At 49.2% G+C, this 21187-nt stretch overlaps 1 protein-coding gene across 1 annotated transcript in view; it reads left to right on the top strand.

Annotated features, from left to right (window-relative positions):
* Window positions 1–21187, top strand: part of LOC146859134 (uncharacterized) — a 2052335-nt gene that overhangs the window by 497476 nt on the left and 1533672 nt on the right. The window contains exons 44-46 of the mRNA XM_085649806.1: window positions 208–351; window positions 10525–10654; window positions 20240–20414. Of these exons, the coding sequence (XP_085505932.1) occupies window positions 208–351; window positions 10525–10654; window positions 20240–20414 (449 nt within the window). The remainder of the gene's footprint in view (window positions 1–207; window positions 352–10524; window positions 10655–20239; window positions 20415–21187) is intronic.

Consider the following 21187-nt stretch of genomic DNA (forward strand, 5'->3'; position numbering starts at 1 on the left):
GCACACCTGGACTCTATACTTGCCTTACACCCTGCGTACTCCTCTGACTGTTGGCTACGTTTGCTCTGCACAACGACCACATACATAAATACAAAACCTTTATTAGCTCTTCTCCTGTAGCGTCAGCTTAATTTGAACTTTTGTAAATATTTTTTGCAGAGATGCTTTGTTCACTTATATTTCACATTTTCTTTCTTCTGTTTGCAGATTGGTGACGCCGAGTTTGGTTATGGCTTTGAGTACCAAGGGTCTGCGGAGCACATACTCATTACCCCTCTTACTGAAAGGGCCTTTCTCAATATTACTGCAGCGGTTTCCTGCATGGCTGGTGCCCTGTGCATGGGGCCCGAGGTACAGTGTATGCTCCAATATTGAGATTTCTATCCGTAGCTTTGGAAAAGATTTGACTCTAACCTTGTCCAGCAGAGAACGGACATCCTCGTCAGATCACACTGAATTGGGTTGCTATGTGTACAGGGCCTCATAGTGACTGGGGTAAGGGGTGCAAATGAGGATGTCTCCCTTTTTTTTTGTGTTTTTATATAGCGCCAACTCGACCCGAAGGTATTGGAGCGCTTTACATGAGCACCGGTTACGTTACACAAGGACATCTTCATTTTTGGTAGGCACATGGAGATTAAGTGATTTGTCCAGAATCACAGGATTTTGAGCCGACGCAGAGGCTCGAACCTGGTTCCCCAGATCCAATGTCGGCAACTCCATCCGTTAGGCCACATTCTTATGCCCCTTTGCACCCTACATATTTAATTCCATGCTGGCTAACCCGTGCATACCTACTGTTCACATTTATGCAGGAGCTTTGTACAAAACTGGAGAAACCTGAGAATACAACTAGTGAGGAATCATAGAAGAGTGACACTGAGTGACGCAAACATAGGTAAATTTAGATTTTACATATGCCTGATGGGTAAAATGACATTTGCATCCGAATCATGGTCCATCTAGTCAAAAGAGAATTAGTGAAACCCTTCTTGAAAGATAATAATCTCTTTAGCTAGCTGAAAGCAGGGAATTTAGGCACATTTTGAACTGACTGAGGACCGTGGCCAGGCGGATCTTGGTCGAGGACAACTCAAACTTTTAGCTGTATCGCCTGAGAAAGAGAGAAATATATTATTTCTGTTCTTGTAGTTGGGGATTATGAGTCATTAAGATGGCTTGCCCTTAAGGCACCTGATTCATTCAGCTTTTGTGCACTTTATTTGGCGGTGCCCAGATGCCACTCAGATTCAGAATTTAATAATCAAGAATTTAATGATCCAGTTTGTTGGAAGAATCATTGAAAAATCAGAATGTTTTAAAACTAAATAAGATAAATAATTCTCGTTAATAAAAGATTTTTTTCTAATTTTTACAAAACATGTAATAGAGATTAAAATTATTTTAGGAAACTTTCCCCGAGACGCATGTGAACATCAGAACGAGGTTAAAGGTAAACCCTGTCGATATTTTGAATTGGAAAAGTTGCTAGGCCAGGTTAATAGCATTGAAAATAATAAACTTCCTACGGCTGTCATTTAAAAGAGGGTGCTATGGGTTGCCGTTTTCTCCATCTATATATTTTTGTTTACACAAGCTTGAGAGACATAAGATTAAAAGGAATACTAGGCTTTTCAAAGTCTTTTAATTTTTGAAAGAAATACTGGGGACCTCAGAAGTTTGAGGGTAATTCCCATGACATGACCTTCACGGTCGAGTGGGAGATGGCTGACGCACTCAGAGCAGTGTTGCACTATAATGGCTCCCCAGCCTCCTCAGCCCATGTCGGGAGCCAGGGAGGCGAAGAGTCAAAGCTCCACAGGGTGTGCTGCCTCTCAAAACAGAAAGCCCAAGGTGCTGCTCACACTCCGTCAGTGCTGCCCACACTCTATCCGTGCTGCCATCACGCCGTCAGTGCTGCCCACACTCCGTCAGTGATGCCCACACTCCGTCAGTGCTGCTCACACTCCGTCAGTGCTGCTCACACTCCGTCAGTGCTGCCCACACTCCGTCAGAGCTGTCCACACTCCGTCAGTGCTGCCCACAATCCGTCAGTGCTGCCCACACTCCGTCAGTGCTGCCCACACTCCGTCAGTGCTGGCTGCTCACACTCTGTCAGTGCTGCCCACACTATGTCAGTGCTGCCCACACTCTGTCAGTGCTGCCCACACACGTCAGTGCTGCTCACACTCCGTCAGTGCTGCTCACACTCCGTCAGTGCTGCTCACACTCCATCAGTGCTGTCCACACTCCATCAGTGCTGTCCACACTCCGTCAGTGCTGCCCACACTCCGTTAGTGCTGCCCACGCTCCGTCAGTGCCTGCTGCTCACACTCCGTCAGTGCTGGCTGCTCACACTCCGTCAGTGCTGTCCACACTCCGTCAGTGCTGCCCACACTCCGTCAGTGCTGCCCACACTCCATCAGTGCTGGCTGCTCACACTCCGTCAGTGCTGGCTGCTCACACTCCGTCAGTGCTGCCCACACTCCATCAGTGCTGCCCACACTCCGTCAGTGCTGCTCACACTCCGTCAGTGCTGCTCACACTCCGTCAGTGCTGCCCACACTCCGTCAGTGCTGCCCACACTCCATCAGTGCTGGCTGCTCACACTCCGTCAGTGCTGGCTGCTCACACTCCGTCAGTGCTGCCCACACTCCATCAGTGCTGCCCACACTCCGTCAGTGCTGCTCACACTCCGTCAGTGCTGCTCACACTCCGTCAGTGCTGCCCACACTCCGTCAGTACTGTCCACACTCCGTCAGTGCTGCTCACACTCCGTCAGTGCTGCCCACACTCCGTCAGAGCTGTCCACACTCCGTCAGTGCTGCCCACAATCCGTCAGTGCTGCCCACACTCCGTCAGTGCTGCCCACACTCCGTCAGTGCTGGCTGCTCACACTCTGTCAGTGCTGCCCACACTATGTCAGTGCTGCCCACACTCTGTCAGTGCTGCCCACACACGTCAGTGCTGCTCACACTCCGTCAGTGCTGCTCACACTCCGTCAGTGCTGCTCACACTCCATCAGTGCTGTCCACACTCCATCAGTGCTGTCCACACTCCGTCAGTGCTGCCCACACTCCGTTAGTGCTGCCCACGCTCCGTCAGTGCCTGCTGCTCACACTCCGTCAGTGCTGGCTGCTCACACTCCGTCAGTGCTGTCCACACTCCGTCAGTGCTGCCCACACTCCGTCAGTGCTGCCCACACTCCATCAGTGCTGGCTGCTCACACTCCGTCAGTGCTGGCTGCTCACACTCCGTCAGTGCTGCCCACACTCCATCAGTGCTGCCCACACTCCGTCAGTGCTGCTCACACTCCGTCAGTGCTGCTCACACTCCGTCAGTGCTGCCCACACTCCGTCAGTACTGTCCACACCCCGTCAGTGCTGCCCACACTCTGTCAGAGCTGTTCACACTCCGTCAGTGCTGTCCACACACACTCCGTCAGTGCTGTCCACACACACTCCGTCAGTGCTGCCCACACTCCGTCAGTGCTGCTCACACTCTGTCAGTGCTGTCCACACACCGTCAGTGCTGCCCACACTCCGTCAGTGCTGCCCACACTTCGTCAGTGCTGTCCACACCCCGTCAGTGCTGCCATCACACCGTCAGTGCTGCCATCACGCCGTCAGTGCTGCCATCACGCCGTCAGTGCTGCCATCACGCCGTCAGTGCTGCCATCACGCACTCAGTGCTGCCATCACGCCCTCAGTGCTGCCATCACGCCGTCAGTGCTGCCATCACGCCCTCAGTGCTGCCATCACGCCCTCAGTGCTGCCATCACGCCCTCAGTGCTGCCCACACTCCGTCAGTGCTGCCCACACTCCGTCAGTGCTGGCTGCTCACACTCTGTCAGTGCTGCCCACACTATGTCAGTGCTGCCCACACACGTCAGTGCTGCTCACACTCCGTCAGTGCTGCTCACACTCCGTCAGTGCTGCTCACACTCCATCAGTGCTGTCCACACTCCATCAGTGCTGTCCACACTCCGTCAGTGCTGCCCACACTCCGTTAGTGCTGCCCACGCTCCGTCAGTGCCTGCTGCTCACACTCCGTCAGTGCTGGCTGCTCACACTCCGTCAGTGCTGTCCACACTCCGTCAGTGCTGCCCACACTCCGTCAGTGCTGCCCACACTCCATCAGTGCTGGCTGCTCACACTCCGTCAGTGCTGGCTGCTCACACTCCGTCAGTGCTGCCCACACTCCATCAGTGCTGCCCACACTCCGTCAGTGCTGCTCACACTCCGTCAGTGCTGCTCACACTCCGTCAGTGCTGCCCACACTCCGTCAGTACTGTCCACACCACGTCAGTGCTGCCCACACTCCGTCAGTGCTGCCAACACACACTCTGTCAGTGCTGCCCACACTCTGTCAGAGCTGTTCACACTCCGTCAGTGCTGTCCACACACACTCCGTCAGTGCTGTCCACACACACTCCGTCAGTGCTGCCCACACTCCGTCAGTGCTGCCCACACTCCGTCAGTGCTGCCAACACTCCGTCAGTGCTGCCCACACTTCGTCAGTGCTGTCCACACCCCGTCAGTGCTGCCATCACACCGTCAGTGCTGCCATCACGCCATCAGTGCTGCCATCACGCCGTCAGTGCTGCCATCACGCCGTCAGTGCTGCCATCACGCCGTCAGTGCTGCCATCACGCCGTCAGTGCTGCCATCACGCCCTCAGTGCTGCCATCACGCCCTCAGTGCTGCCATCACGCCCTCAGTGCTGCCATCACGCCCTCAGTGCTGCCATCACGCCCTCAGTGCTGCCATCACGCCCTCAGTGCTGCCCACACTCCGTCAGTGCTGCCCACACTCCGTCAGTGCTGCCCACACTCCGTCAGTGCTGCCCACACTCTGTCAGTGCTGCCCACACTCTGTCAGTGCTGCCCACACTCTGTCAGTGCTGCCCACACTCTGTCAGTGCTGCCCACACTCTGTCAGTGCTGCCCACACTCCGTCAGTGCTGCTCACACTCCGTCAGTGCTGCCCACACTCCATCAGTGCTGCCCACTCACACTCTGTCAGTGCTGCCCACACTCTGTCAGTGCTGCCCACACTCCGTCAGTGCTGGCTGCTCACACTCTGTCAGTGCTGCCCACACTCTGTCAGTGCTGCCCACACTATGTCAGTGCTGCCTACACTATGTCAGTGCTGCCCACACTATGTCAGTGCTGCCCACAGTCTGTCAGTGCTGCCCACACTCCATCAGTGCTGGCTGCTCACACTCCGTCAGTGCTGCCCACACTCTGTCAGTGCTGCCCACACTCTGTCAGTGCTGCCCACACTCTGTCAGTGCTGCCCACACTCCGTCAGTGCTGCCCACACTCCGTCAGTGCTGCTCACACTCCGTTAGTGCTGCTCACACTCCATCAGTGCTGCCCACACTCCATCAGTGCTGCCCACACTCCGTCAGTGCTGGCTGCTCTCACTCCAGCAGTACTGCCCACACTCCGTCAGTGCTGTTCACACTCCATCAGTGCTGGCTGCTCACACTCCGTCAGTGCTGCCCACACTCTGTCAGTGCTGCCCACACTCTGTCAGTGCTGCCCACACTCTGTCAGTGCTGCCCACACTCCGTCAGTGCTGCCCTCACTCCGTCAGTGCTGCCCACACTCCGTCAGTGCTGCTCACACTCCGTCAGTGCTGCTCACACTCCGTCAGTGCTGCTCACACTCAGTCAGTGCTGCTCACACTCCGTTAGTGCTGCTCACACTCCATCAGTGCTGCCCACACTCTGTCAGTGCTGCCCACACTCCGTCAGTGCTGGCTGCTCACACTCTGTCAGTGCTGCCCACACTCCGTCAGTGCTGGCTGCTCACACTCTGTCAGTGCTGCCCACACTCTGTCAGTGCTGCCCACACTCCGTCAGTGCTGCCCTCACTCCGTCAGTGCTGCTCACACTCCGTCAGTGCTGCTCACACTCCGTCAGTGCTGCTCACACTCCGTGAGTGCTGCTCACACTCCATCAGTGCTGCCCACACTCCGTCAGTGCTGCCCACACTCCGTCAGTGCTGGCTGCTCACACTCTGTCAGTGCTGCCCACACTCTGTCAGTGCTGCCCACACTATGTCAGTGCTGCCCACACTATGTCAGTGCTGCCCACACTATGTCAGTGCTGCCCACACTATGTCAGTGCTGCCCACACTATGTCAGTGCTGCCCAAACTCTGTCAGTTCTGCCCACACTCCGTCAGTGCTGCCATCACGCCGTCAGTGCTGCCATCACGCCGTCAGTGCTGCCATCACGCCGTCAGTGCTGCCATCACGCCGTCAGTGCTGCCATCACGCCGTCAGTGCTGCCATCACGCCGTCAGTGCTGCCATCACGCCCTCAGTGCTGCCATCACGCCCTCAGTGCTGCCATCACTTAGTCAGTGCTGCCATCACGCCCTCAGTGCTGCCATCACGCCCTCAGTGCTGCCATCACGCCCTCAGTGCTGCCCACACTCTGTCAGTGCTGCCCACACTCTGTCAGTGCTGCCCACACTCCGTCAGTGCTGCCCACACTCCGTCAGTGCTGCTCACACTCCGTCAGTGCTGCTCACACTCCGTCAGTGCTGCTCACACTCCGTCAGTGCTGCCCACTCACACTCTGTCAGTGCTGCCCACACTCTGTCAGTGCTGCCCACACTCTGTCAGTGCTGCCCACACTCTGTCAGTGCTGCCCACACTCCGTCAGTGCTGCTCACACTCCGTCAGTGCTGCTTACACTCCGTTAGTGCTGCTCACACTCCATCAGTGCTGCCCACACTCCATCAGTGCTGCCCACACTCCGTCAGTGCTGGCTGCTCTCACTCCAGCAGTGCTGCCCACACTCCGTCAGTGCTGTTCACACTCCATCAGTGCTGGCTGCCCACACTCCGTCAGTGCTGCCCACACTCCGTCAGTGCTGCCCACACTCCTTCAGTGCTGCCCACACTCCGTCAGTGCTGCCCACACTCCGTCAGTGCTGCTCACACTCCGTTAGTGCTGCTCACACTCCATCAGTGCTGCCCACACTCCATCAGTGCTGCCCACACTCCGTCAGTGCTGGCTGCTCTCACTCCAGCAGTACTGCCCACACTCCGTCAGTGCTGTTCACACTCCATCAGTGCTGGCTGCTCACACTCCGTCAGTGCTGCCCACACTCTGTCAGTGCTGCCCACACTCCGTCAGTGCTGCCCACACTCCGTCAGTGCTGCCCACACTCCGTCAGTGCTGCTCACATTCCGTCAGTGCTGCTCACACTCCGTTAGTGCTGCTCACACTCCATCAGTGCTGCTCACACTCCGTCAGTGCTGCCCACACTTCGTCAGTGCTGGCTGCTCACACTCTGTCAGTGCTGCCCACACTCTGTCAGTGCTGCCCAAACTCTGTCAGTTCTGCCCACACTATGTCAGTGCTGCCCACACTCTGTCAGTGCTGCCCACACTATGTCAGTGCTGCCCACACTATGTCAGTGCTGCCCACACTCTGTCAGTGCTGCCCAAACTCTGTCAGTTCTGCCCACACTCCGTCAGTTGCCCACACTCCGTCAGTGCTGCCCACACTCCGTCAGTGCTGCCCACACTCCGTCAGTCCTGTCCACACTCCGTCAGTCCTGTCCACACTCCGTCAGTGCTGTCCACACTCCGTCAGTGCTGGCTGCTCTCACTCCAGCAGTACTGCCCACACTCCGTCAGTGCTGTTCACACTCCATCAGTGCTGGCTGCTCACACTCCGTCAGCGCTGCTCACACTCTGTCAGTGCTGCCCACACTCCGTCAGTGCTGCCCACACTCCGTCAGTGCTGCCCACACTCCGTCAGTGCTGCTCACATTCCGTCAGTGCTGCTCACACTCCGTTAGTGCTGCTCACACTCCATCAGTGCTGCCCACACTCCGTCAGTGCTGCCCACACTCCGTCAGTGCTGCCCACACTCCGTCAGTGCTGGCTGCTCACACTCTGTCAGTGCTGCCCACACTCTGTCAGTGCTGCCCAAACTCTGTCAGTTCTGCCCACACTATGTCAGTGCTGCCCACACTCTGTCAGTGCTGCCCACACTATGTCAGTGCTGCCCACACTATGTCAGTGCTGCCCACACTCTGTCAGTGCTGCCCAAACTCTGTCAGTTCTGCCCACACTCCGTCAGTTGCCCACACTCCGTCAGTGCTGCCCACACTCCGTCAGTGCTGCCCACACTCCGTCAGTCCTGTCCACACTCCGTCAGTCCTGTCCACACTCCGTCAGTCCTGTCCACACTCCGTCAGTGCTGTCCACACTCCGTCAGTGCTGGCTGCTCACACTCCATCAGTGCTGTGCTCACACTCCGTCAGTGCTGGCTGCCCACACTCCGTCATTGCTGCCCACACTCCATCAGTGCTGCCCACACTCCGTCAGTGCTGCTCACACTCTGTCAGTGCTGTCCACACACCGTCAGTGCTGTCCACACTCCGTCAGTGCTGTCCACACTCCGTCAGTGCTGCTCACACTCTGTCAGTGCTGTCCACACTCTGTCAGTGCTGTCCACACTCCGTCAGTGCTGTCCACACTCCGTCAGTGCTGCCCACACTCCGTCAGTGCTGGCTGCTCTCACTCCAGCAGTGCTGCCCACACTCCGTCAGTGCTGCTCACACTCCGTCAGTGCTGCTCACACTTCGTCAGTGCTGCCCACACTCCATCAGTGTTGCCCACACACACTCTGTCAGTGCTGCCCACACTCTGTCAGTGCTGCCCACACTCCGTCAGTGCTGGCGGCTCTCACTCCAGCAGTGCTGCTCACACTCCGTCAGTGCTGCTCACACTCCGTCAGTGCTGCTCACACTTCGTCAGTGCTGCCCACACTCCATCAGTGCTGCCCACACACACTCTGTCAGTGCTGCCCACACTCTGTCAGTGCTGCCCACACTCTGTCAGTGATGTCCACATTTCATCAGTGCCTTCCACATTCCGCCAGAGATGATGCAGCAATTTTTAGTGAAGGTGTGGGGATGCTGGCTGGTGACGACTCCTCCTGGAAGGCATGCAGGATATGTGGCATGCTGTCTTTGACTTTTGCATAATGTGTCGGGGTGCTGGAGCGCCTTCTGCACCTCTCTTTCCAGTGGCACTGCGCTTCTTGGATTGTACATGCAGGTGCAGGAGGGCCGAATACAGTGGTCTTCCTGTGTTCACGTTTGGAATCTGCCGATATTAATAGTCCGCCCATGAAGGGGTTTTGCCAGTTACTCGGGACACTTACCATTTGCACACAACCCGCGCTTGCCCCTCTAGTTACATTGCTCATAGAATAGTTAAGCTGGAGACTGAAATCAGAGACTCGCAAGCAGGGAAAACAAAAACACATCCAAAGAGTTACTTACGGGATTTCAAACTACTACTGACCCAGAATGGGTTTGTTGCCCACAGTCATTCATCCAACCTTGTTATCATTCAGTTTAAGAACAGCAGCAAGCTGCATCTGCTTCTCTACAGCGAGGCGCCTGTCAGCCTGCGCCAGGCCCTCCTTGTACTGCGCATGCGCACGAGGACAGAATCTCAGAGTAATATCACGGGCATGTGATGCTCACTGTGCGTCCGATGCAAATGGAAAAGAGACAATACTCGAAGAAAACGAGCAGCAACACAAAAACAGTGGCATATCACACTTTGTAATACCCGTCAAAGTGAATCCCTCCAACGTTAGAGATGACCCAAGAAAACCTGATTCAGGGAACCCAATAAAAAGTGAACTCTGTGCTTTTATGCTACCGCCATATGTTTTACAAGTGATGATGATGTACAATTGGCAATGTACCTGGCCCTGGGATGCCCACCCCTTAACCATGTTTATGTTAAAAAAAAATCAAACAAAAAAATAAAAAGTGAACTCCTCAAGACACCATTTACCTGATTCCAGTGTTTATGTTTCATAATAGAAAAATGCAGGTTGATGAGTTTTACTTCAGCCTGGTGGGCTCTTAACGAGCCGCTGATGAATTGTTTAGCTTTTTGCTCGGCTTTTCTCCAATACAACTCAGTGCTGCAAAGTTATCATAATTATAGCGCTGAATTAATATATAAATAAACATACTGAGCTGGATATCGCAAAATAATGAAGAGCTAAAAAATGATGCAATACTTCAAATTATCTCATTTTCCCATAAAAAGAACCATTAAGTTTGCGTTTTCCTCACGTTGCTATCTCTGCTTACTTCTAATCTTCTCAAATGTGGGCTTTGACCCTCATTTCGAGTGACATCTTAATTCTGACTTGTTGAAATCTCGGAAGGGGGGACTAGGTGAAAATGAGAAATTATGGGGGGATTTTATCTAGAATTAACAGTTTTCTAAGGTGCCCCCAAGAGTCCCACTTGTACTGGTCCTGATGTTCCCCAACTTGCGAGTTACCAACATCACTTGTAAAATCTGGACCTTTTCCCATGCTACTTGTAGAAAGGGCCGTAGTGCTTACTAGTGTTCTTCACCGATGTCCTCGTTAGGAGTTGTTGTTTAAAGATGCGTGACCCAAGCATCAACACACTTATAATTCTGTTTGTTCCCGTATTGTGTTCCTCTATCTTCATTTCAGGGATCTGGAAAAAGATCGACCGTGCGGGAGCTGAGCCTCTGTCTTGGGAAGGCGCTCTTTGTCTTCAACTGTACCAGGTCTATGGACCACAGCATCCTTCAAGACATATGCAAAGGACTGGCATCTGCAGGTGAGTGCAGAAGAATATTACACACAATAGCAACTGGCATTGACAATAAGATAGGTTGAAGAAAGAAACTGGATCCTTCGATGAGAGGAGGTGTTCTGTCTTAACCTATCTTTAAGATAGTCAACTCCTTCACCAATCCCACATCCCTTAAACAAGAGATCCTCCCATCACAGTCTCTTGGTGACCGCATAGCGGTCTAATTTGAACAGAACCTCCCCAAAAGAAACAACTTGCTGATCTCACAACTCTCACCAATCTTCGACCCATCTCCCTACTCGCATATCTAAGTAAGAGTACTGAAAAAATAGTTAACTCTCAGCTCATGACTTACCTGGAAGGAGCAAATATCTTAAACCTCAATCAATCAGGTTTCAGTCCTCAGCACTCTACGGAATCAACCCTCCTGTATACTGCTGAATCCCTTGAAGCCGCCCTTGACCAGGGAAAGAAAGCTGTGTTGGTCTCATTAGACCTATCATCTGCCTTTGATACGGTTTCACATGTCATCCTCTTGTACCGTCTTGAATCCTACGGTATCTCTCATCTCGCCCTGGCCTGGCTAAAATCGTTCCTACAAAACCATAGACAAGTCATCACCCTTGGACAATACCAGTCAGCAGAAAAACCTCTGCTCGCCGGGGTCCCACAAGGGTCCATCCTCAGCCCAGTGCTTTTTATTGTCTCTATGGCCCCACTGATTAGTCTGATATTGTACTTCAACATTGAGACCATCTCATATGTGGATGACGCTGCTAATCCTGGTCTTAGATACAGATACCACACTGGCTGAGGAAAATCTCTGTCAACGCCTCACAGCGGTTTTTAACTGGATGAAAGCCAACCACCTAAAATATATTTCAGAAAAACCAGAAATCATGTCATTGGGGAAAGGGAATACGTTTTCTCCTTGTCTGTGGTGGCCTTCTGACACCCCTCCTCCCCACAACACATTAACATTAGCCAGGAATCTGGGGGTCAAATTTGACTCAGCACTATCCTTCCACCAGCAATCCTTAGCAGTGGCTGGTACCTGCTTCCACCTGATAAAAATCACTTAAAAAGTTCTATGGTTCACTTCTCAGTACAGGGAGACAGGCAGTGGCAGTCGCAGTGGCATTCGCAGTGGCAATAATCACATCCAGACTGGACTTCCAGACTGGACTTCTGCAACAGCCTCTATGCAGGAGCAAACAAGTTGGTCCTACACAAACTACAGATGGTACAACATGCAGCAGCCCGACTAGTACTAAGATGGCCAAGGAGGTCATCAGCAGGTGCTGCCCTGGAAGCACTACGTTGTCTACCAATCCACAAAAGAATTTTGTTCAAGATCCTGATAATTACCTTTAGAATCTTTAATTCCTCAGGCCCCCACTAACTTTGGCTTAGATGTGTGCGCTATGCCACACTGTACTCTCAGATCATCTAGCGCAAATCTACTAAAACTCCCAGCCTTCAGACGTGTCTCTAAAGGGGGGAAATCATTTGCAGTGTCTAGATCCAAGGCCAGGAATCAACTTCCCAACAACCATCGCTTCATCCAATCAGAAACACTTTCCAGGAAGGCACTGAAAGCCTGGATTTTTAGGGCCCCAAATGCACTATGCAGAGCGCTCATCTAATACCATCTCTCCAGCCTCAGTTACCCTGTCTGTCAAAGTGATCCTCTTAGTGCCATGATGCTCCTCGGAGTGACAGCTGCGCGCTACAAATTTCAATTTAATATAACATAACAATATCCAGAAGAATGCCAGAACCAGCACATGCTTATCCACCGGTGACCCTTGAGGGCCGGATCAAGTCAGCTTTTCCGAATAATCCCTAATGATGGAAATGGTACCCATTTACAGGGCTTGTATGTAAATATGTCTATGTGTGTATCCTAAAAATGTGGCCTGGATCTGACCCACGTGAACCCGTGCTGAACACCCCTGGTTTAGCAATTAGTGTAATCAAATGGAAGACTAAAGATCAGTGTAAATGAGAAGAATTGATTAAGTGTTTGCACTCCCAACGTCACAGAGCTGAGCTAAGCAAAAGGAAAAATACTAATATGGACTCAATATTGAAATACAGACGTTTTTATCCACTCTCTAAACTCCCAGTAGTTTAAGAGGAGTAAAGTCAAGGAGTTCCAGAGTGAAGACACCAGAACGGAGAAATGCCGGCCATTTTTATGTTTCCTCCGTACTGTGGCAGGACAAAAAAAGAAATCGTTGGAAGATAAGGGATAAAGTTGTCAAGCGAAAACTGTAAGTATCATATAGAACTTGAAAGACGTCCACTGGCAGTCATAGGAAAGCATGCAGAGTTAGCGCATTATAATAATTTTGAGTCCTCGCGAATAAGTCGGCAGCTGCGAACACAAACTGGATACCTGAACCTGTTGGTTGCGAATGAATTGAAATTTTCAGACTTCAGAAATTACTATTTCAAATGTTCATCAAATCCTCTGACCATCCCAGTCTATATGTATTTTTCTATGTATTTGAAATAAAAGTAACCAATGCCAAGAAACCATTACCATGTTTTTATCGTGTTTTCCCCTTGATGTGCTCCCCATCACCATTTCTGAATAGATCACATTTGATCAACTCCTCACCCTCGCACTCAAATTCATGGTAATGCTATTTTGGCAATTGTTCCGATATAATGAGTTTCTTGATCATGGACTGAAGATTTTTCCATAATGGTGTATTTTTAACTTGCTGGCTGTATTTTTTTATATACGTTTTAGTGTCGTTGCTCGCACCTACCCCCACAATATTGCCTTGCCTGGCCTCACATCAGAAATGCAATGACGTTCAGTTCAGGACTTGGGTGTGTGCTGTGCACACTGCACAGTGCAGTTGACTTGTACTGCACACAGCTCCTGTTACAGAAGGTGGTCTCCCTTGTTCAGGCCTCACAAAGACCTGGGGATAAGTTCTTGCTTTGCTGTACTCTGAGCCATCACTTCTTTGTATTAATTTTGGCATAATACCAATCAATAATAATGTCCATTTATACAGCACATAAAACAAATGGGGATTATGTTTTTAGCACTTAAATATTAGGGGCCTAATTACGAGTCGGGGAAATTTCATGTAAAATTTCCAGGCAGTGTCTCTGCATGGATTTCCACCTATCTATTACTAGGTAAGCCCCTCGTAATCGGAAACAACTATGCAGATATGCAATTACCATTAGGAATTCCGGATGGTATTCCTTTGTCAATGAGTTTAAAGCTCCCATTTGTCACCTGCTGTGAGCAGATGTAAATGGACGCAGCGGGTCCTGTGCAGGGGGCAGGGGGCGGGGTGAAAGGAAGGGCTGGAAATGGAAGAAAGGTTCTGGCATTGGCAGCCTTGCAGGCCTCCCACCAAGGCCAAAGAAACAGATTAGCAGAGACCGGGGCCGATGCCTTGCTGCCTCGTGCAATTTTACCAGAATTCAGTCTCATTTTTGGGGGAAATAAATACTTTAGAATTAATATTACCAAATATATTTCATGCATATTTACACATCTAAACAGATATTGATTACATAACGGTCATCAATGTAATCTATTCTGCCCATACCAGACTGTCCCATATAACATATCAGACTGTAGTAATGGCCTCATTTAGAGTTCGGCGGATGAGATACTGCGCCACAATTATGGCATATATTATGTGCGCTGCGTTGCAAAAGCATTATAGCCGCTGTTATTTGTAATACAGCGGACGGGATATCCGTCGCGTATTGATGGAGTATCCCATCCACCAAACTTTAAATAAGGCCTTAATCTTCAGTTCCATCTTTACAATATCTACTTATTGTCTATAATTTATCCGTCACTTAAATCTTATTCAATATTAGGAAGGTATTTAGTAAATTACAGCCTCCCTACTTTTAGACGAGGCTCCAGATTTGTCACTTCTTATCCCATTTCTTGTATTCAGTCTGACATGAGTGCCCACGTCAACATATGAACGTCAATAAGGCATAGCTAGGAGCAGGGGTCTAAATGGGCCGGCACTGTCCGGAGTACCAGCACTTTTTAGGTCTCGCCTACGCAGTGCGCATGCACTGCATAGGAGACCTTTAGCCGTAGTGCAGCTCTTTTTCCAAGCACATACTCGTGCTTGTGGCGGCAAACAGCTTGCTTCAGTGTGCTGTGGCACGCCACAAGCACAAGTGTGTGCTTTGAAAAAGAGCAAACAGTTGCTACTTAGCATGAGCACTTCCCCCACCCCTCCCATTTGCACACGCACGCACCTTCGCCATGCTTTTTTAAAAAATTCAGTTTAGAGCGCGCGCGCGCGCACCACTCCCGGGCTTGTTCTGTTTGTAGATGCACTGTGTTTTCACAAACGCCGATCATTGCCTTTCTCAATGCCCGCGCCTCTTTGTCTTCCTTTTCCACTTCAAAGCTTCACAATCTCCCTTCGTGCCCGTCGCCCCATAATCCCTTTATACCTCTACAGCCAGATCATCAGAGAAGGCAGCACATAACCTGCTTCACGCCGATCCTTGTGAGTTAACGGTTAAGTAGGGGTCAACCCCTCCCCAATTTCATTAATTTAAATCTGCATGCATTGTTTATTAAAATCATGCAATTGTTAATTTTATTTATTCAAATCAATATTTTTAGTTCACATGTTAAAGACTCGGCAAGACTCAAACCCGATCCTTTCCCTCTTCTACTCAGCACCATAAACATCAGGGTTCAGACACTCTGGTTTTTTTGGGGCTTCTAAAGTAATGCGAGCTGTGGGCCGTCCATACCCCCTCCTCTCGAGCAGTGCCGAGCCCAGACCGTCGACCCATAATCCCTTTATACCTCTGCGGCCAGATCTTCGGAGGAGGCAGCGCATAACCTGCTTCACACTGATCCTTGTGATTTAACGATTAAGTAGGGGTCAACCCCTCCCCAATTTCATTAGTTTAAATCTGCATGCATTGCTTATTAAAATCATGCAATTGTTAACTTTATTTATTCAAATCAATATTTTTAGTTCACATGTTAAATACTCGGCAAGACTCAAACCCGATCCTTTCCCTCTTCTACTCCGCATCGTAAACATCAGAGTTGAGACACTCTGTTTCTTTTGGGGCTTCTAAAGTAATGCGAGCTCTGGGCCGTTCATACCCCCTCCACTCGGGCAGTGCCGAGCCCAGACCGTCGCCCATAATCCCTTTATACCTCTGCGGCCAGATCTTCAGAGGAGGCAGCGCATAACCTGCTTCACGTCCATCCTTGTGATTTCACAGTTTAGTAGGGGTCAGCCCCTCCCCATCACACAAGTGCAGTACCGACAGCTGACTCAGAGAGAAAGCCACTCGCTCACATTTTCAAGAGAAAACAAGCATTTTCAATGCAATAGGTCTCACATTATTAAAGTTTGAGCTGTTGGCATTGCTAATAATAATGCAACACCAATAGCAGCTCAAAGATTCAGTAATGTGAGACCTATTGCATTGCAATTGTTTTATTTTATTTTTTATATAGCACGAACTTGAGTGAAAGGTGTGTATTTATGTTGCATTGAGTACAGTGTAATTATGTGTTGTGTTATTATGTGGCACGGAGTGGTATTGTGTGGAGTGTATTTATCTTGCATTAAGTAGAGAGTAATTATGTGATGTGCAATTATGTAGTACTGAGTGGTATGTGGAGTGTATTTATGTTGTATTGAATACAGTGTAATTGTGTGATGTGTAATCACACAACCACACACAACCACACACACAAAACCCCACCCACAACCACACACACACACACACACAACCACACACACACAACCACACACACAACACCCACACACCCACACACACACACACAACCACACACACAACCACAACCACACACACAACCACACACACACAACCACACACACACAACCACACAACCACACACACAACCACACACACACAACCACACACACACACAACCACACACACACAACCACACACACAATCACACACACAATCACACACAAAACCACACACACAACCACAAACACAAACACAACACACACACACACAACCATGCACACACAACCACACACACAACCACACACACACACAAACACAACCACACCCACAACCACACCCACAACCACACACAACCACACCCACAACCACACACACAACCACACACACAACCACACATACAACCACACAAACACACACAACCACACACACAAACACACACACACAACCACACACATACAACCACACACACACACAACCACACACACAACCACCCACCCACACACACAACCACACACCCACACACAACCACACACAACCACAAACACAACACACACACAACCACACACACAACCACACCCAACCACCCAACCACACTCACACACAACCACACACACAACCACAAGCACACACACACAATCACACACACAACCACACACACAACCACACACAGCCACACACACAACCACACACACAACCACACGTGCGTACACACACACAACCACACCACACAACTTAAGAACTCTATCCCGAAGCACACGTTTTCAGTCCAGTCAGAAAGTATGACTTAGCCCCAACGAGTTCTTGTTTTGTAGCTAAGCAGATACAGTCAATTATTTCAGTAAGCCTGACGCGACATTAGAAAAAGAGAAGTATAGTGCAATTATTAGGCACGCATTGTTTACCTTGTAACCGCGTAAATATTTGCTGCTCATTTTCATTTTTTTTACCTTGTAACCGCCTTAATTTATTTTACCTTCTAACGAAGTAAATATTTGCCGCGCATTTTCATTTAGTTTGCCTTGTAACCGCTATTTTACCTTGTAACCGCGTAAAGATTAGCCACGCATTCCTCCCAACTAAGCAACAAACTGTATTGCAGCTGCAAAGCCACAAGTAAAGTGATCGCAAAACTGAAAGCAAAGCCACAAGATGTACTTGTTTTACTGTCTGTTTCTTCTCTCATAGTGTATTCATCTTTCTCTTAGTTTGTGCGTTTCTATCTCTCTCTCAGTCTATCTGTGTGTCTCTGTCTTTGTATATGCTCCTCTGTGCCCGTCATGCTCCGCTATATGCGTCTACCTATGTGTACACTGTATTTGCGTGTATGTATCAAACTCTATATGTGCCTTTTAGTGTTTATAAGTTTCTGTCTTTATCTCTGCCCCTGTTCCTCTTTGTCTATCTGTCTCAGTTTCTAGATTTGTGTATGTGCCTCTGTTTCTGTATATCTCTTTGCTTGTTAATCTCCTTTCCTATATGTGTGTGTGTCTGTTTTCCTGTACCTAGGTCTAGCTCTGTGTATTTCTGTCTCTATGTCTATAACTCTATTTGCAAGCAAGCGCCATTTTAGATTAAGGGAATCGAGTAACGGAAAGAGAAAGAACTCTATCCAAAATCACACGTTTTCAGTCCAGTCAGAAAGTATGATTTAGCCCCAACGAGTCCTTGTTTTGTAGCTAAGCAGATACAGTCAATTATTTTAGTAAGCCTGATGCGGCATTAGAAAAAGAGAAATATAGTGCAATTATTAGGCACGCATTGTTCACCTTGTAACCGCGTAAATATTTGCCGCGTATTTTTCATTTTTTTTACCTTGTAACCGCCTTCATTTATTTTACCTTGTAACAAAGTAAATATTTGCCGCGCATTTTCATTTACTTTGCCTTGTAACCGCCTTCATTTATTTGACCTTGTAACCACGTAAAGATTAGCCACGCATTCCTCCCAATCAAGCAACAAACTGTATTGCAGCCGCAAAGCCACAAGTAAAGTGATCGCAAAACTGAAAGCAAAGCCACAAGTAAAGCGCTCGCGAAACCGAAAGAAATCGCTTTTGGAAGCAGAGACAGCCGCCAATGGTGGCCACAGACAGCCATATGCTTTCAATTATCGCACCCGTGTCTGGGCACGATAATTGAAACCAGATAGGCTTTAGTGCGCGTAACAGACACCAATAGGCCATGGGCAGAGCGATACACCCGCCTTTGGCCTATTGCGTCTAAAAAATACAGCCACTAAAAACTCAATAATAGAAGACAAAACAAAAAACACACGCACAAGCGTGTACGATTCCAGGGTCCATTTCTGAGCCCCGGACACAAGGTCGCTCGCTGCGCGAGCACTGCTGCACAGTGCAACGCTAGGCGCGAGACCTAAAAAGTTACGTGATAATTCGAGCACACACGCCAACATTGTTCTTAAACCATCCCATGTTTATTACACAGCTGCATGGCAGTTAAGCAGAAGCTCAACTGCATTATGCAAAAAAAATTGCAAACTGAACTATATATACTGAAAACCACATGCACCTCTCCATCTTCAAAATAAGATCGACCTAAAAGCGTCTGCCGTGAGACCACCAGTACTCCAGGCGCTGTGACGACACACTCCAAACATGCAGTGCTGGTCTTATTGTGGCTTTTATGACCAGAGAGTGGGAGATTTTTCAGTGGAGTTGATGTGTTATCAGGCACATCTGACTCACATGTGTTCATTAGATTGCGCCCTTAAACTTTGCAATGAGCATCGGGCCTCGGTATTTTTTTCCTCTTCATGATTCTTTAGTATTCCACCCCATTCCGAAATTCACCACATGCCACTCAGCCATATCAGCAGAAACTATGTGTTCCTGCATTCTCTACCAATGTGTCCTTAGGATGGGTCCACCCAAGCCCTGCCAGGCTTGAGAGGGAGGAACGTGTGACCAAAACTAGCTCTGGCACTTTGTAAAACATTCGATGGGTGCTGCGTTGTGACCTAGAAATGATGGGAACATGTCCTTCTGAAACAACACACCATCACTCTTCTAGGGCCCTTAAACACACCACTTCCTCTCCCATCCATGCCCTTTGTGCACACACACAATCATTGGCATAGCCAATAGGTCTTGCCTTTGGGACCTTATAAGTGTTCAGCCAGGCAACAGTTGATGTTGTTGCACAAAAGATATTCTGCTGCATAACTAAATATTTATAAAGTCCCGAAACCGAGACCTATTGGCTATGCCAATGCTTGTTTATTTTGAGAGGGAGAGTACCGGCACTTATCTGAAACAAGCAGGTACTCTGGTACAGGGTACCTGCACTTCTATTTCTCCATTTTAGGCACTGGCTAGGAGTAGCAGCGATTACCCATGATTTCCCTGTTGTTGCACCTGGCACTGCTCTTGCTACTTCACCTCTCAGGAGTCATGAAGGCGGGTGCACAAACAGAAAGGAATCCCTGCTCTAAGAGCCTTTATTTACTTCCTGTAGTTTCTACCCAAAGGCTTCCCCATAGCAGTAAATAAGAGCCTCTTGAGGAACTAGTGGTAGGACAAGAGGTTGATGCCATCAAAAGTCAAAGGGTGATTGATGTCACTTCTGGTTTCCCTGTTGTTTAAGTGATGTCTCTGTTAGAACATCATATTGATTGTGGTGTCCACACCTTCCCAGTTACATCCCATCTGATCACTTGACACAGGGAGGCCCTCTGAGCCCCAGAGACTCTTTCTAGGAGATCTGAACCCTGAACCCGCCACCGCTGCCACCGTCTCTCCATCACTCCTCTGCTTTCTCTAATAGCATCTGGAAAAATGCCTGTCTCTGCACAGTTCTTTTATAATCTGCATATGTCATTATTTTTTAGGAGCCTGGATTTGCTTTAATGGACTGGAGCAATTACCGCTGTCAGAGCTCACTACCCTTGGACAGCTGCTCGGCCAGATTCAAGCCGCCAGGCACTCTGGGAAAGAGACAGTCAGTCTGCAATTGGAGGAGATCTCCCTCAACCCAGCAGGCGCGTGCCTTGCTGTCATTGGCAGGTATAAAAGACTAATTACTGCTCCTGGCGAGGCCAGCCTTCGAAATGATCACTTTACAGCCCTAATAAAATTTAGCGTTGAGATGCTGAGAAGCCGAGTTATAAAATTGTATTAACTGTACAGTCTTACATAGCTAGATTCTGTTATTGATGAACTGATTTTCCTCAAGATTAGATTATATTTTTTGTTTTATTTTGTTCTATGGGCATGTCAGGATTGTTAAAATATACCTTAGTTGTTTATTATTCATTTGACGATATGGACTCATTTATTTAGTTTTCTAGCACGCTTCTGTATTCCTGCACTTTGCTTTCAATGAAAACTCTTTTTTAATTCATATGAAAACCTTGATGCCCCCTCGCACAATGGTACCGTGCTGGGAATAGATCACTTTACAATTAGTGGGGGAAGGGGGAGGCGGGAGCGGCTGCTGTGCCAGTTAATTAAAAGAGCTGCAATTGTATTCCGTGAATCCCTGTTACATATGGTTTCTGATATCATGCATAGTTTGTAGGCATAAACGAGCGCCTTGGCACCATCGCGTTCTAGTGCGCTTTATAAATCCCTATCCTATCCTATCCTAAATAAATGGTTGCCCATAAAGTGCACTCAGTGGCTCTTATGACCCAATATTGCAGAAAAGGCATCCTGGGGCCACTTCGAGTTGCCCATCTAATTATTGATCAAAATGTTTAATAAAAGGCAATATGAGATGGATCAAGTGAAAGAGAAAGTTTGGGGCTTGCCTGGTGGCAACCAGCTACAGGCCCAAG

Source organism: Triturus cristatus, chromosome 3_2 (assembly GCF_964204655.1).
Source record: "Triturus cristatus chromosome 3_2, aTriCri1.1, whole genome shotgun sequence".
In the NCBI taxonomy this organism is placed as follows: domain Eukaryota; kingdom Metazoa; phylum Chordata; class Amphibia; order Caudata; family Salamandridae; genus Triturus; species Triturus cristatus.